At 50.0% G+C, this 16,525-nt stretch overlaps 1 protein-coding gene and 1 long non-coding RNA gene across 2 annotated transcripts in view; one reads left to right on the top strand and one right to left on the bottom strand.

The window, feature by feature from the left end:
- Positions 1-1,673: 1,673 nt before the first annotated feature.
- LOC132647215 (uncharacterized) lies at positions 1,674-7,057 on the top strand. Its single transcript, XR_009585548.1, has 2 exons — positions 1,674-1,859; positions 2,875-7,057. It is a non-coding gene; the product is annotated as an uncharacterized LOC132647215 (long non-coding RNA).
- The window catches only part of Klf13 (KLF transcription factor 13), a 51,247-nt gene continuing 39,379 nt past the window's right edge, over positions 4,658-16,525 (bottom strand). Inside the window, exon 2 of the mRNA XM_021658130.2 lies at positions 4,658-10,205. Coding sequence (XP_021513805.1) covers positions 9,916-10,205 — 290 coding nt within the window. The 3' untranslated portion in view covers positions 4,658-9,915. The remainder of the gene's footprint in view (positions 10,206-16,525) is intronic.

A 16,525-nucleotide genomic window follows, 5' to 3' on the forward strand; every position in this document is an offset into this window, starting at 1 on the left:
GGGTTTACAGAGTGCTGACTTCCTCTCTTGTGCCCTCAAATGACCAGGAAAGATCATCTCTCTTATCTACTTATGAATGTGCCAATCTTATCATGAGCTTTGTACAACCCTAAGTGCCTCCTGTGACTTAATTTTCTCCCTAGAGAGAATTCTCTGCCACATATGAGGAGGGGCAAGTGACATTCAGCCCACAGCAGGCAAAGCTTCAGCTAAGGCTGGCATGGCTGGGGTGCCCCCCCCATTCTGTAGCTTGATTTCCTGGGACAGGCAATCTGAGGTCTGACCTGAAGATGGGGGTATTTCATCCCTTGTCCCTTTTTCATGCTGCTGTGCTGTGGGAGAGAAGGCCTGGAGTACATCTGTCCTCCTGTGGACTCCTGCTGTGGCCAGCTAAGGTGAGTCCCATCCTATGCTCTTGCTGGTGGATGGGCCTTGGAGCTGGGGTGGGGCACATGTCACCAATGCTGTAGACAAATGCCTGCCGTGTCTTTGGGTACCTAATGATAAAAAGCAAGAGTCTGTGTCCCACGCCCCACACAATGCATTTTCCGTCATGAAAACGCATGGAATCCTGCTGATAGCAACAACAGGGGGACAGAGAGGACAAGCCAGAATAAGAATAAGCCAGGCACAAAATGACAAACGTCACATGATCTCACTCTCAGCGGGAGTCTGACACAGAAACTGGCAGCAGAGGCCAGGTCAGGTGTCCAGATGCACAGAAGAAAACATTTTGAATGTTTTCATCACAGAGAAATGATAAATATTTACATTGTGTGTTCTGTGGTCGTCCTGGCCTGACCAGCATGCAACGCAATACTGGACCACGGCAAAGTGCTTACCATAGCTATGCACAGGTAAGAGTTGTCAAACGGCTCCTGGAGTTTGCCAGTGGGGACAGGTGTGCCAATGTCAGTGTTCGGCGCCCTCTGCATCCTGATTCTGGGAGGTCTGAGTGGACAGATGCAGACCTCCGGTCAGGGCAGTCATTGCTGCTCAACTTCACGGAGGGCCTTAGGGAGGGCTTGAACCTCACAGTGCTTAAGTCTAGGTCCCCAGAGACACAAGTACTTCATCTTGGAGGACACCGTATGGGGCCAGGCCAAAAAAGAGATAAGCATTGAGCTCTGTGTCGTGGGAAAAAATCCTTACGCTATCAACAACTGGGGAAGAGTATCCCAGATAGGTTATAATAACCCTTTACTTAACCCAAAGCTTAAAGTAATGAACCTCTGGCCTCTGCCAGCTGTGCAACCTCAGGAAGGCCACCTCACCTTTCTGAGCTTATCTTTTCTGTTACGAATCAGAACTCCCTATGTCTCCTGCTGAGGACGCTCAGTGGGTGGCCCTTGACCCCTAGTGTGCGGATGTATCAGCCAGCAGTGGATGTGGAGCAGCTAAGCTGGCTGCTGCTCCAGGAGCAGCCAAGTATTGCAGTATGAGCCAGACAACCTCCTTATCCAGGTTAGTTTTGGTCTTTGCCCACACCGAGACAAGCCTGCAGGGCTGCAAGCCGTCTCCTACAAGAGTGTAGCTGTATAGACCAGACCCTGCTGGCTTGGCACAGGCCCTGCTCAGCTGCTGTGGCTCCTGGCCTCTGTTGCGTGAGCGTGAACTTCACCCTCTGTAGACCATGGCCAAGCTGGCTTCCCAGAAGGGAACAAAACCTATGCTGCTCGACGTGTGGCTGCCCAAGTCACATCCCATGTGTTCAAGATGGAAAGCCTACCCTCACTGGTGTCAGCATCGAGACCCAAGTCCAGAGCTGCATGCTCATCGCTGTGATGAAAGCCAAGCACACCTGCACGGGCTGACAGGCAGGGTGGTGCCCGTTTTCCAGGAGCAATCTGGAAGCAAAGGTGAAGTAACCACACAAGCCAAAGAAATTTTTAGTGCTGGGGCAGGGATGGACCTGGGACCTTCCTGACCCTTCCATTCTTTAAATGTAGCCTGGTGGGTACTAGGTACGTCAGATGCAATCACAGAGCAAGAGACACCCGAGGAAAGAAGACTCCCCTGATGGCTTGGGAGAGAGGGTGGGGCCACAAGCAAAGGAATGTACATGGTCTCTAAAAGCCTTCAGAAGGAAGCAGTCATACTGACATTTTGACTGCAGCCCAGGAAAACTTAGTTTGGACTTTTGACCTTCAAAGCTTTTATGAGGACAGAAAATTAAATGTGTGTTGCCTGAAGTTGCTATCTGGGGAAGTTTGTTAAAGCAGTAAGAGGGAATGAGTCCAGGATGAGCTGTTTCAGTACTGCCATGTGCCAAGGCCTGCCTATCCTTTCCTGCTGTGGAATCAACGTCCTTCACCCTTGCTGGTGCAGGGCAGACAGACGTGATTGTGGCTGTTGGAGTGTTTCCGAGGGTCTGCACGATCATGGGAATCACCTAGAAGCACAGCAACCACTCTCCTAGCTTTCTCCGTGGCGTTCCTGCCAAGCCGTGTTTTTACCATCTGTTTGAACGCCTCAAGCAATGAGGTGCTCACAGTCTTCAGGCTGCTACCAAGGGTGGCACTGTGGTTTGGATTTGGTTCACTTCTGACAGAAACTCATGCCATAGTTTAATCATGGTAAGGGGTAAAAGAGGTGGAAATTTAATCCAACTGTGACGTTTAGAGAGAGGTATTTGGTTAGGAGTAAGTCATCAGGGCGAAACCCCCACGACTGACTGATTGATTCATAAAAAGAGAATCCCGAGGTGATGCATGCAATGCACATGTGCCTCTCTGTATGTGCTACCTTGGCACTCTGCCAGGAAGAGGGCCATCAGATGTGGGCAGCAGGCCTTGCGCCTGCAGGGAAGGCTGAGCCAAAACAAACCTCTCTTCTGTATAGCTAACACTCACTGTGACACATTCCCGGCAGTAGAAGACAGACAAGGACACATGGTAAGGCCATCCTTAAAGTGGCAGATGTGGCTTGTGAACCTTGGCCAGACTCTGCTCCCTGGGATGACGGAAACCTGCCACATCCACACCAGACGCCACTGCTCCCCTGGCCTGGACATGGCAGACGTCGTGCACCACTGAATCGCCACGAACTACAGAGGAGCCTTTCTTCACCCTGTCCCAGGATGACACAACGATGTGCTGCTTGGATGTTACCTGTACTGATGGATTCCTTTCTCATGTGTTAGTAAAAACTGGTGCTTGCTTCTTAGAGGATGTGTTGTTTCTTTTCCACTACTGCGGACCCCTCGAGGCCTCTGGAACAGTCAATGCTGCTTCCCTTTTGGAAAACTCTCAGCAGTGATATCATGAGGGCATTTCTTTTTCCAGGACCCTTTCCCTACACCACTGTTTATGGAAGCAGACCCACCCTGCAGTTACTACCGTCTGTGGACGTTCCTACACAGTGAGGGAACACTGCAGAGGAGGTAAGCTACACATCCTGGGGCAAGGCTCCAACTGAGAATTGGCTGCAAAGTATCTTGTGCCAACACATGCTTCAAGATGGTATGTTTATGGCTACTGATGTGTTTGGATACTTTCAGCACACACCTCTCTCCTGATCTTGGAAAAAAAGAGTGTCTACCAGGAAGTGACTCCCAGGGTCTATTGTGGCTTCAGGAAAATCCAGCTTCAACTGAATTGCCTTCTTTTACTAGTATTTAAATTTTAGTGGGTTTCACTTACCGATGCAGGCTGAAATGGCTAACAGCATGGGTGCTGCTGTGAGTCCTCTCCGGGATGAAAGGGCTGAGGATGTGGGCCTCAACTATACTCTCCCACGCCCATGGGTCTGCCCTGCATGCTGTTACTACCAACTGGGGTGTAGGGGTACACCCCAGTCACACACCTGCCCCTGCTTGCTGTCATTTTCCAACGCTGGCATCCAGGATCAGCCATGGACAATTAGATATCACAGGGGAGTTTTGATCTCTGTTGACAAACACCAGATCTCTTGCCTCTTCCCCTGGCAGTGAACTTTGGCCTGTGACATCAGTTCTGTGGCGAGAAACACATTTCCTAGAATCTTAGACAATGGGTAGCTGAACCCCAGGAATGAGTGCAGGTGCTTATGAGAACACGACAGCTTGAGTGAGAAGCATCCTCCAGGGGTCCATGTGGTAAAGACTTCCTCCCCAAGGTGGTAATACTGGTAAATGCTGCTAGAGCCCAAGTCATGATGCGATGCTCTGACCATCAACACACAGTAGGAACCAGGCTCTCTCCTCTTCCGTGGAAAGAGGCGAACGGCTTTGTTTTCACCACTCCCTCCTCCCCCTCGCTATAACATGTTGTTTTACTTACAGCAAAGGAGCCAACGGGTTAATAGTTGACCCTATGAAACCAGGAGCCCAAAGACCCTTTTTCTTTGAATTGATTATCCTATTTGTTATTGTGACAAGTAACAAAAAAGGCTGGAGGGAACTTATACCACCCCCCCACCACCTCCCCCCCCCCGGCCATGGGCATCAGACCCTCCTCTGTCCTTTCTGCTGATGGTAAATAGTGAAGGAAGTTAACAAAATCAAAGAGCCCCCAGGAGAGAGGACAGGACTGAGGAGAACCCACTGGCCCCAGAATTCTTGCCCAAAGACCCAGCTCAGGTTTTGCCTCTCCAATCAGTCTCCAGATTTTAACTTCTGTCCCCCTAACAAAGCCTCTGCAGACCACACCCCTCAAGTGAATCACCTAGGCAAATAAAATAATGAATCATAAATTTTATTTCAAAATGTAAACGTCACTAAACATGCATACATGTTAAAACAATAAAATTTACAATTTCATTAATTTTTCTTTTGCATAGGACATTACAATATAGAATCTATGCCTTACAAAATACATAACAAAGTTTTATCCAAGCAAGCCAAGGCCAGATTGGGAACTGTACAACTGTAATACTTCACTGTAGTGATCCAGGAAAAGACAGAACATGGCCTTTGGAAGCATGTTGGGAGCTAGGTTAAAAAAAAAAAGTTCCTATGGAAAAGGAAACTGGGAACTTGATGGAAATGGCCTTGGACCCTTGGATTTTGCCTTGGGGTTTTGGCAAAGGATCCCACAGAAGTTTCACTGATGGCTTTGGATGGGAAGCAGTCACCTGGGTCTAGCCAACAAAACCACAGCAAGGATTTCCAGTCACCAAGGAGGGACAGGAGCTCTGATGCAACAATGCATAGTGGCTCAGTGGGGAGCCTTGTGTTACTGTCCACGGTGTCTCCACACTGGGCACTCAGGGTCTCCAGTGTGCGGTGGGGAAACAGGGAGATACTTCCAACCCACGTACTAGGGTAGACATCTTAACTTGGGTATGATACTGGGCAGATGACCAGGCAGTGTCTGACTCTCGAGAGAAGTAGCCCTGGCCACTCCTGGGTTCTCAGTACTAAGAAGGGCAACCTGGCCCACTGGTGTTCAGCTCACAGGCGTCCCTTACTAATGAGCACAGGCAGTGGACCCGCAGTACCACACTGGGGGAACAGTAGGGAGAAAACCCCACCCTTGGGCCTGACCTGTTTCCTGCCCACCCCCAGGAATGTGGGGGAGGTGTCTTCTCTGCCATCCTGTTTGTTTCTAAATAAAAGTAGTGAAGTTTTAAAGCTGTGTGAGATGGGGGAGGGGGAGAACATGACCGACAACTGGGCTAGAGAGAGTTCCGGAGAGTCCACTAACCCTGGAAGTGGGAGGGGAGGATCAAACCAAGCAAGCCTTCCTTCCCTGGTGGACTGGGGCCTCCGGGAGAGCTCTGACTTTCTCTGGAGGTCAGCTGGCCAGCAAGAAGAGCCTCTCCCTCCGCAGTGCTCAAGCCTGTATCAGTAGTATGCTGGATTGGGCATCCATGTTCGGTTACAAAAATTCTCTGGAATGTGTCCAGGACAAACCTTCAAAGACTGAGAATCAGGAAAATTAGTCATAGGACCTGGCTCTTTCCTAGTGCCATCCTGATTTCAAAACAGTGAGTCAACATCTGGATTTAGCTTTGAAAGATACGGCCACCAACACTGAGAGATGGAAACTTTGAGAAGCAAGAAATGTGGGTGACCTACAAAGCATTTCTTACTGTCACAACATCGCTACACATAAACCTTCTAGCACTGTCACTGACCCAATGGCCTTTTGTAAAGTGGAGGGGTGTGAGGGGGAACAATTGGTAAAATGTGTCAGAAGTCAAAATAGGTAGCCTTGCAAACAAAGCCATTCATTACCAGGAGCTGATAAACGAGGCCAAGCTATTGCTCAAATTTGTCTTACATGGATGGTGCCCCTGCTTGGTGGAGATCCCAGATGAAGCCTCTAGGAAATGCTTTGACCCCGTGCAGTCCATCGTAGCGCCTGCTTCTGGCAAGAAAAGGGCCAGTCTTCTGGACGGAGCGGAGCTGGGAGGCAGAAGTCTTGAAAGATAACCCCTGGGCCCTGTTCTGCCACATTTCTCTTGGGACCACAGAATGCCACCTTCCCTCCCGAGTCTGACTCCACATCTAAAGCATCCTTCACTGGGGATCACCAGGGCGCAAGACTTTGCACCTGAAGGCTGCACTCTGGCGAATCCTGCACCTGTCCCAATGCTGGCCTCAGAACAAAGTTGAGATGGGGTGGGCTGGAGGTGGGGTCCTTGCACCTCAGGTCCTGTGGGTAGGGTCTGTTCATGGCAGAACACAGGTGGGCACCTCCAGGACCACACCCCCATCAAGGGCATCACTGTCCATCCCTACGTAGCACCCATCAAGAGAGAACCAAAAGCCCCCTTTAGAAAGGGCTGTTTTCTGTATGGCTGTAGGATTCAGTAGGCATCTGGGGAACAGACAGTGGCCCCCTAATATGGCTGATGCAGATGGACTTTCTCATTTGGGACATGAACTAAACTCCAGCTCCCTGATGGCTGAAGTCCAGAGTTCCTTTCAGACACTGCTGTAGGGAACTCTCCCTTCACTCAGGCACTTTCATTGTGGGATCTCTGCTTCCCGTCTCTAAAATAAAGATTTGATTTTTCAGTATTATTTCTGGGTACCCTGTGGGTTCCTCAGTCAAACTTGAAATCAGAATATATGGCCATAACCACAAAACAAAACAAAGCAAAACAAAAAAAAAAAAAAAAAAAAATCAAAGACCCTGCGACAGACCTGGGCTGGGAAGACACTCTGCATCTTAGAAGGCATCCCTTGTTTATGACGTGATGGGACGAGGAGATGGGAACCTAATGAGAACCCACTGGAACTGAATCTAGTCATGTTCCTCCCTTCCCCCACCCCTTGATGAGATGAACTGCCGCTCCAGATGATATGGGGGTGGGGATCCATGCGAGGTGCCTCGGCCCCATGTGGAAGGACTGCACCCTGCCATTAAAGGAGAACCACTTTGGGAATGAAGACACGTTCATTTGCCAAAAATAGCCAACGCCTGCATATTTCTGTTTTAAGGCAACATTACCCTTCCATCTATCAGATGGAACAGCCCTGGGTCATTCAGAGGAAAAATTAAATTAAGTGCTCTCTTTGGAAACAGCCTACGCCCACTTTCCCTCCCCCACCCCCCAACCCGCTCTAAAACAAACCAGCTCTGTCTTTTATTCCAAGATGACGGGGCTTAGAGTCCTTTTTAGCCTTCCTATGTGCAGACAGTGGCGGAGTTAGAAAGCCTCCTTCTGTGACTCTGTGGGTAGATCACAAGGAGACGCCTCGCTCCTCCCAAGGAGAGACCTTGGCTGGCCTTTGGGGCACACTGCTGCCTCTCTGTTTTCAGAACCAAGGATGTAGGTGCACCAAAGGACTTTGGAATAAAATTCCTGAATCTGGAATGTGAATTCCTGAGACATGAAATGTGTTCAGAGTGTGGCTTTCTCTGCCTCACACAAATGACTTTGGGAGGGGCTACACTTTGGAACTCAGCATGAAGATCGCCACACCCCAAGCACCCAGGGTTCCCTTCAGTCAAGGTCCCAGCCACATACTCCATTCTCTTCCCCAGATGAAATGCAAGCAGAGCTGTCACCAGCTTTGCAGTGGACCAGGGCAGGGACCATCCCCACCCACCATGCCCATTTTTGGCAGCCACAATGCCACAGCCCAACTCGGCACCTACTGTGCTACCACGAGCCACCATATGCCATTAGCCTCTTACAGCTGACACAGGTAGTTAGAAAGGGATGCCCCAGATCCACGTGGGAGCCATATGACAACAGCCAAAAACTGCAGACTTGGCTGGGCATGGTCTCTGGGTTTTCCCTGCGCTACACCCCCTTGCTGCATGAGGGTTGGGGTGGAGGCGGAATGGCCAAAACCAAGGCACACTGGGCCCAGGAAGCCCATCTACGGCCCTCTTGAGTCACAAGGGCTGATCCTCCACATCAAAATAAAGAGAGGTCTCTGTAAGATAAACCAAGTCCATCCCAAACCCACCCACCCAATACATACATACATACATACTTACATACACACACACATACACACACACACATATGCAGTCCTAGGGCCTTGTGTTCTTAGGCCCCAGTTCTTGGGAGAAGGGGAGGAAATGCCTGCCTGGGCCTCCGCAGGGTGGGAGTAGATGGACACTCTCAGGACCTGCAGAGAAGCAGCCAGAACATGGTCTTGCTGATGAGGCCCAGCACCTGAAGCCAATTGCAGCCCGTGTCTGGGCTCCAGGAGAAACAGGGCAGTTTCTCTGGCCTCTACTCCTGCTGCTCTACCAGCAGGCCACCCGACCCTGACCCCGACCCCGACGCCACCCACACTGCAGACTGAGTGTGGTTTGGGTGCTCCCCGTCAGGGCAGACAGAAGCAGGAGGGAACGTGGGGAAATGCAACAGTGTGGCTGGCACTGTAGCTTTGCTAAGTCTGTGTTCAAGGTTCTGAGAGGGCGATTCCCACAACTTTCCTGTGAGGTCCCCCAGAGAAGCAGAATCCTTGCTTCTCTAATAGCGTCTCCCATAACACCTGCTGTACTGCTCTGAGAAGTTCCACCTGCCAATGCCTTCGCCACCGGCAGTCCCCGGTGGGGTGTGTTTGTGCTGCCACTCGCAGGGGCACACACAGAAACTGAAGAGGCAGAGGGGCGCATGATGGTTCTGTACGCTGCTTCAAACAGAAGTGCCTTCACAGTGGCCCAGGGCACGAGAGCTTAGGGAACTGGAGAAAACAACACCAACTTGGGGGGGAAGCAGTTTCAGCACAATGTGCCCGGGGCACTATTTCCCAGTCTGAGAACATGGTGTGATGTTGACAGGTCCCAGGCGCCTTCTTGTAGGGCAGGCAGGGCCCAGACCGCCTCCTGGGTTGTCGGCAGCAACGATGTGCCAATCCAGGCAGGATTTGCACCTGGCCTGCATTTTTCTGAGGATTTCTGTATGTAGAAAGTCAGGCAGGTAGGCAGGCAAGATCAGCCTTAGGAGGCAGCTGTCCTCCACAGTTCCACAGGCAAGTGCTCCTTCCCATGGTCTGTCATGGCTTACCACATCCCTGTGAGGTGGCCAGTCCCTCAGGCCCACCTGTGCTCTAAGCCAGGCCAGCGGGCAGAGGACCGCAACTGAGTGGTAGGTAAGGAGAGGTCACAGGCCTTTGGGAGTCTGCTGTAAAAAGCACAATGTCAGTGACCACGTCTTTCCCAGATGGCCTGTTCTGCCCCAGCGTGATCCCCAACCTCACAGAAAACTCCAGAGTGCAAATCTATGTACAGAGTAAGGCGGCAGAAAGGCATGTCCTCACTGACCTCATGGACCGCGTCCATCCCTGAGAAAGGGGGGGAGGGGTTCAACACCGCTGAATATCAACTTCGTGGATAGCTCTATTGTGCAATTTGTGGGTGGTGTATTTTTTTCTTTTTTTTTTTGAGAAAAAAAAAAATTTTTTTTTCATTTTTGTTAAAAATTGACACCTGAGGTGAAGAAAAGTGTTTTGCTGTGGGACTTCTCAAGTTCGCTCAGCTTTCCTATTACGAAAGGGGCGAGGCGCGGTCCGGGCGCGGGCGCTCAGGGCGAGCTGGCCGGGCTGATGGTGGGGCTGCTGGCATCCGAGCGGCTGTAGTCGCTGAGCGAGCCGGTCCGCGAGCCCCCGCCGCGCCGCTGCAGCATGCCCGGGTGGAAGTTGGCGTGGCGGCGTGCATGCTTCGTCAGGTGGTCGCTCCGCATGAAGCGCTTCTCGCAGATGGGGCAGCTGAACTTCTTCTCGCCCGTGTGCGTGCGGTAGTGCCGTGCCAGCTCGTCCGAGCGGGCGAACTTCTTGTTGCATTCCTGCCAGCTGCAAGCAAAGGGCCTCTCACCTGTGGGTGACAGGGGCAGAGGTTAGGTTTGCGCCACAATCCACCATCTAGCCAGGCCTCCATCCACCCTCCAGGCCTATCTTCCCATCCTGTGACAAGCTCTCAGCCCACACCCAAGCCGGAAGCAGAGGACAGGTCTGAGGAAGAAACAGCAACAAGGCCAACTCTGGCAGTGGAGCTCAGACAAAGGAAAGCATGCCATCAACGCTCCCAAGGCAGGCCAGTGGTGCTCAGCCCTGGAACGGGAGCAGGAAGCCAGCGCAGGCCCCAAGGGACACTCTTCTTCACCTTGCCTTGCCTAGCAAGACGGGGTCAGACAGGGGGTCACTACTCAAAGCCTGCCAGCCCACACTGCTCCTAAGGCAGGCCAGGGATGCAGCAAACTTCAACAGGTTCCTGCAGACATACAAAGGATGTCAGGATGACATACAAAGATGATGGCCCAGAACAGCCCAGTAGCGGCCTATGCAGGTGTGGAGAAGGCAAATCACAGTGGGACTCAGAGGTGTGTGGAGTCATGTATCCTGATGTACTCCTTGCTGAAACCAAGGGACAGCCAGCATTTACCCAAATTCTTTAACACACACACAAGAAAGAGAGCAAATGCCCAGGGTGAAGCCTTCCGTGGGACTCCAGACTGAAGAGCAACAGACCCACCAACTCCAGAGGAAAAAGAGAGAAACCAGGAAACAGGAGAACATTAACCTAAAATTTCTAATTAGAACTCAACAGAACCTGAGGTATATTGGCATGCACAGAAAAAAAAACAGAATACCATAAAACAGCACTGAGAAAATTTAAAATATATATACTTATTAAATAATTCTAGGGCTGGAGAGATGGCTCAGTGGTTAAGAGCACTGTCTGCTCTTCCTAAAGACCTGGGTTCAATTCCCAGCACCCACATGGCAGCTCAGAACTGTCTGTAACACCAGGCATGACACCCTCACACCAATGCACATAAAATAATAAAGAAAATTAAATAAATTAAAAAAAATTCTAAAAAGAAATATACTCAAAGAAATATCCTGAAATATAAAACAAAACTCTAGAAAACATGTGAATGTTGCAGTGTTCCATCTCCTCGCACTGTTGAAGACAAGGTGTGATGTATTTTGTTTTCCTTACTAAATTTCACTTTGTGGTAAAAGATATTGAGAGATGACCTTCAAAACCAAGCAACCGGGGCATGGCCACTAGCTGGTTGCCCATGCTTTTGGTTCTATTTTCCAGACTTGTTCTGTGAGTATATTCCTAGATTTTTGTTTAATTTTTGTTTTTAACAGACAGTGGGAGACTAAAACCTTAAGGCTCTAGTAAACAGTACAGGTGCTAAAAACATGTAGGAAGAGGCATGGACTGGCAAATAGAAAAAAAAAAATACTGGAATTTTCGAAATGAAAAATAAGACTTGTGAGTGTGTGTGATGTTGGGAAAATCAGGAAAAGGCAGGGAGGTTAAATGTAGAAAAGCTTCCCTTGCTGGGAGAATTTCTGCATAATTACAACAGTGAGTAAAAAAGAGAGAGAGATCAACACTTAATAAGCAGTCTGTGAGAAACCAACACCAGGCTATCCACACCAGAACAAGACAGGACACCCGCCACATGTGCAGGTCATACTGGACATGCTGCAGTGCAGGGGAGCGGCGGATGTACACCTCACGCGCTCCAGCAAAAACAAGAGGAAACCAAGCAACCATGAGTCAAGACCAAGGTGGCGGTTTGCTGGGTGACTCTTCAGGGCCCTAAGGTGCGTGCACAGTGGTATAATCCTAGGAAGTAATTCTGTGCAGAGTGCAAGATCAAGTATTAGATAAACTTGAGGTGACAAGGAAGGCACATTACTTTTCTTACTTGCTTTTTTCTTTTTTTCTTTTTTTAAGGTGACTATGAACTCTAGGAACTATAGGAGCAATCTGGACACAAGACAACAATGATCACATTAAAAGTACACTAAAACACCAGATGGTTGTATGCAACCACTGAAGAGCTCAAAGGCTCCAGGTGCTTTCCCAACAACCCCAAGAAAAGGCAGAAGGAAATGCAATACCAGCATAAGCCCCAGTAGGTCAACCAAACTTTATAGTTCCAGTCACATAAACTGAGTGCTACATTTCAACATTGTGCAGGATTAGTGTCATAGACAAATCCCACTGTCCCGTCAGAAAGTGGCTTTCAAGGTAAGGTGGAAAGATACACAGTAGAGTTAAAATAATATAATAATTCAAATTATGTACTCATGAATCAAGAGGAGGTGAGTGTAAGGGTATGAATGAAGTAAATGTAACAGCAGAAAGAGAAATATATACATATTCTATGATGATGATGTCTATGATACCCATCAGGACAACTAAAATCAGATCAGGGGAACAGTGCTAAATTTAGCATGGTTTCATTTTAAGCTTTACTGTGTTGCAGGTCTTTTAAAAAGTAACAGTAAGAAGTAAATAATGTCTAAGGGTTTACTTGCAAGAGATGACTCAACAGGTAAAGGTACTTGCTCGATCAAGCCTGATAACCTGAGTTCCATCCCCAAGACCAACATGGTAATGGGAGGGAACCAACCCCTACAAATTACCGTCTGATCTTTACATGCATCATGCCATTCACAGGTACCACCAGCCCCAATTAAAAGTTTAAATACAATTTAAAAAATATTTAACCCAACCACGGTCCACAAAATGGTTATGTTGAATACACTGCTAATTGGTTCTGGAGGGAAGCAGGGTCTTGTCAACATCAACAACAACAACAAAGAAGTGAAAAATGTCACACGCTAACTCCATTCTTGGACATTCACACGGCCTACGAACCATTAGCACCTTGGGAAGGTCTGGCATTACACATCCCAGGTCAGACCTGGTCTCCATTTGAGCAGTGAAAAGATACAGACAAACCCTAACCCCTGAAACCTGAGAGGTAGCTTAATTTGGAAGGAGGAAAAAAAAAAAGTCTTCATAGATATAATTAGGGTAAAAAAAAATCTTGAGATGAAGCCACAAGTTACAGGAGGGAAGAAAGGAGAGATAGCGGTAAGAGACCGGAACCAGCCATCTACAGGCTCTGAGCCGCCAGCTGCAGCACACCTGGAAATGAGGAGAGAGAAGCAAGAACATAGATGCTCCCTTGGAGCCTCTGGAAAGAACCACCGCTGCCAGCATCTTATTCTTAGGTTTCTGGTTTCATTCAGGAAATCTGAAAAGTAAATTTCAGCTGCCTTTAGCTATCCACTTTGCGGTCCCATGTTACAGCAGCTACAGGAAATTAATATGCTATCCTGTTCTCATGGAAGGGCCCACATGGTGATGCTATAGGCTGCACACAACCAGCTCTGGCACCAGGCGTGGCATGTTCCAAATGTCTATTCTTATTTGCTGTCCCTATTCATTGGGTCTTCTTAGACTGGGGTGGGGGGTGGGAGTTGGGTTCAGGGTAGAGACAGAATCCACTGAACTCAAATTCAACTTTATTTCCTAATAGCCCTGGATCCTTGTCCATTTCAAGATCTTTCTGCTTGCATCCCCTGGAAGCATTTGAGATGAGTACTGTTAGAGGTGGGCCAAGTAATATCAGGGCTTCAGGTAAGGGCAGCATCTGAGGAGACAGGTTACTTACTGGAGAGGAAGGTAGAAAGGTCTTTTCCCACTTTGACTGTGTACATCAGGACATGGTCCTCACCCCAAGAGATACTGGCTTCCCATCTGCTCTCCATCCATGGACAGAAGTTACAGGACCTCAAGCTGGATGTCCACCCCCAATGGTGATACCCAAGGCTGCTGAGGAGATTGGTGGGCATTAGTGCATACAACGGAGATGGATGGATGCAGGTGCGGGGATACAACACTCCATACTTCAAGGCACATCCCCTGCATGTTCCCTGTCAGTCTATGAAGAGTTTGTGGTTGTGTGTGTGACAGCCCCTGGTACACATTGTATTGGGGGGGGGGGGAACTACACCACACAAAACAAAACCTAAGCACACAGTGCGGAGTGAGGCCATCATTTATCACGTAGCCTCTAGAAGAGCAAAGGTAAGGTAGGTAATGTGGCCACAGTCAACAGTTTTATCTCAGAGTCCCGTGAGGGTCTTAGGTGCCTACAGGTACACTCCGAGAGCATCACTCTGAGAGTGCTGTTCTGGAGACTGGCCTCAGGGTGGAGTAGCTGAAGAGAAGCATCACGGGTCACACCATGGAGGCAAGGGGAGGTGGGGCAGCCTGCCCAGCGCCACAGCTGGTGACTCCACCGCCCATCACAGCAAAGAGAGTGGGATGGGCTAGTCAACAGCCCCCACTGCTGGACTGGAGTGGTGAATTTGCTCTCCTGAGTACAGTGCGGCCTACAAGGATAGATAAAGTGCAGCCCAAGGACCTCCCAAGAAGGTGGCTGAATTAGAGAAAGGAGATCCCCCATTGAAAACTGGCCTTTTTAAAGAATCCCCAAGCCCTAATGAGGGTGGAAGGGGGTGCAGCGGGGTGACACGACAGTTCAGAGACATGCTCCACTTTCAGAAGCTAAAGGAGACCAGGGGACAGGGTGTTTAGTGACCAATACTGCTGCGTGTGTGCACCTGAGGCTTGAGGTTGTGATTGGAGGCACAGGGCAAGATGGGGATTAGGCTTTGTGAGGGGAAAAGCCAAGTGGGAGAAAAGGGGGGCTGGGGGCTGAACTTGAGGCACTGTGACTGGGTGGGCAGGGGAGTAGGCAAAAAAGAAGACGGAAGGAAGGCCAACTCCTGCAGGGGGCTGGGCCAGGGCTAGGCGGTGTTGCTGTCACGGGGGGGGGGGGGGGGCGCGGGGGGGGAGTGCCAGCGCAGGCACAAGAGCCAAAAGCTATAGGCTTCTGACTATTTTCAAAGCTGAGAGGGCGCTGCTGAGAGGGAGACCCTGTATGCCGAATGCGGGGGCTTAAGCTCTCTCTCTCTCTCTCTCTCTCTCTCTCTCTCTCTCTCTCTCTCTCTCTCTCTCTCTCTCTCTCTCTGTGTGTGTGTGTGTGTGTGTAGGTGCGGTATGTCCTGGGATTTCGCGGGAGGTAGGACTGGCCACCGGCACTTGGCGCACTAGAACCATGGTTACATAAATGTTCCCTGGCGCCGCCGTGGGGCCGCTGGTAGCAGCAAGCAGCGCATGGCGCAGGCTGAGCGTGATTGCCTCATTTTATCAGGGAACACAACGTCCCACACGCTCTTGCCCAAGCCGCAGGCCTGGGCGGGAACAGCGTGTTCTCTGTGAGGCAGGAGGAGGGGAAGCGACCATAGAGGCTCTCTCCTCCCGCCAAAGCCTCACTGGGCGCGCACCCTCCCGCAGCAGGAGCACAAGTGCTGCTGGCTTCCCGGAGCGCTCTTGCTCAGAGACTGAGCTCGGTCCTGGGCTGCTACTGCTGAAACCTCTGGTTCAAAGGGCGCGCTTCCATTACCTAGAACTAGCCAGACAGCTAAGTCTTTCTGCCACTCACTCCTCCCTACCAGGTGGGTGGGCGTCTCCTGGCTCCAACAGCACCTGCACAAACCACAGTGTCTTTCTGCTTTGTGTGGACCTCTCAGGAGCAGAATGTGTTTTTAGAGACTTTCCTGCTGCCCCACCCCCACCAGATGTGTGCAGTGATAGTGGCGGGGAGGGGGCTGAGCAACCTCCTGCTTGACGTTGGTTTAGGTTTACTGCACAAGCCCCAGCATCCAACAGGAAAGCCTATCTTGCTCATTTATTGTGGAGTGAGAGGAGAGGGCCTGGGGATGATACCCCTCTGACCAAGAGACCCTGGAAAAGCAGATAGAGCCATCCACCTTATGAAGTATGCCAGATTATAGGCATAAGGAATCTGCAGGAATAAGGAATCTACGTGGGAATTAAGGAGGCAAGGCAGAATAATAAAAAACCTTTAAAAGAGATCCTACACCTTGCAGGCTCCCAGTCTTGGCTACTCCATACCAGAGTAGGCTGCCATTCATCAGTAAAGAGCTTTGATCTGTGGTCACTGGCTTCAACCTCAAGAATGCCTTGAGGTAGCCTTCACTCCAGGAAGGCCTGCTTGCTCTCCTTGAAAAGTTCAGCAGAGAGCTAAATATTTTGGGCTCATCAACTGGAGAACTTCACGAAAATTCAGGGACATAGCCTCAGTGGGCTAGAAAGAACTGATTCTGACGTGGTAGGTGGACTTCTCCAATTCCTTAAGGCTACTATTTGGTTGCTGTGGTCATTACAAATGCTGGTTACCAAGACAGTTGATCTGTAGGTGGACTTGTGTCCCGCACCCATAGAACAGGTGAGAGACATATACCCTGGGAGGAGAGCTGGCTGGTGGCAGGGCCGGAGGCATACAT

The sequence above is a fragment of the Meriones unguiculatus genome, chromosome 14, assembly GCF_030254825.1.
Source record: "Meriones unguiculatus strain TT.TT164.6M chromosome 14, Bangor_MerUng_6.1, whole genome shotgun sequence".
In the NCBI taxonomy this organism is placed as follows: Eukaryota; Metazoa; Chordata; class Mammalia; order Rodentia; family Muridae; genus Meriones; species Meriones unguiculatus.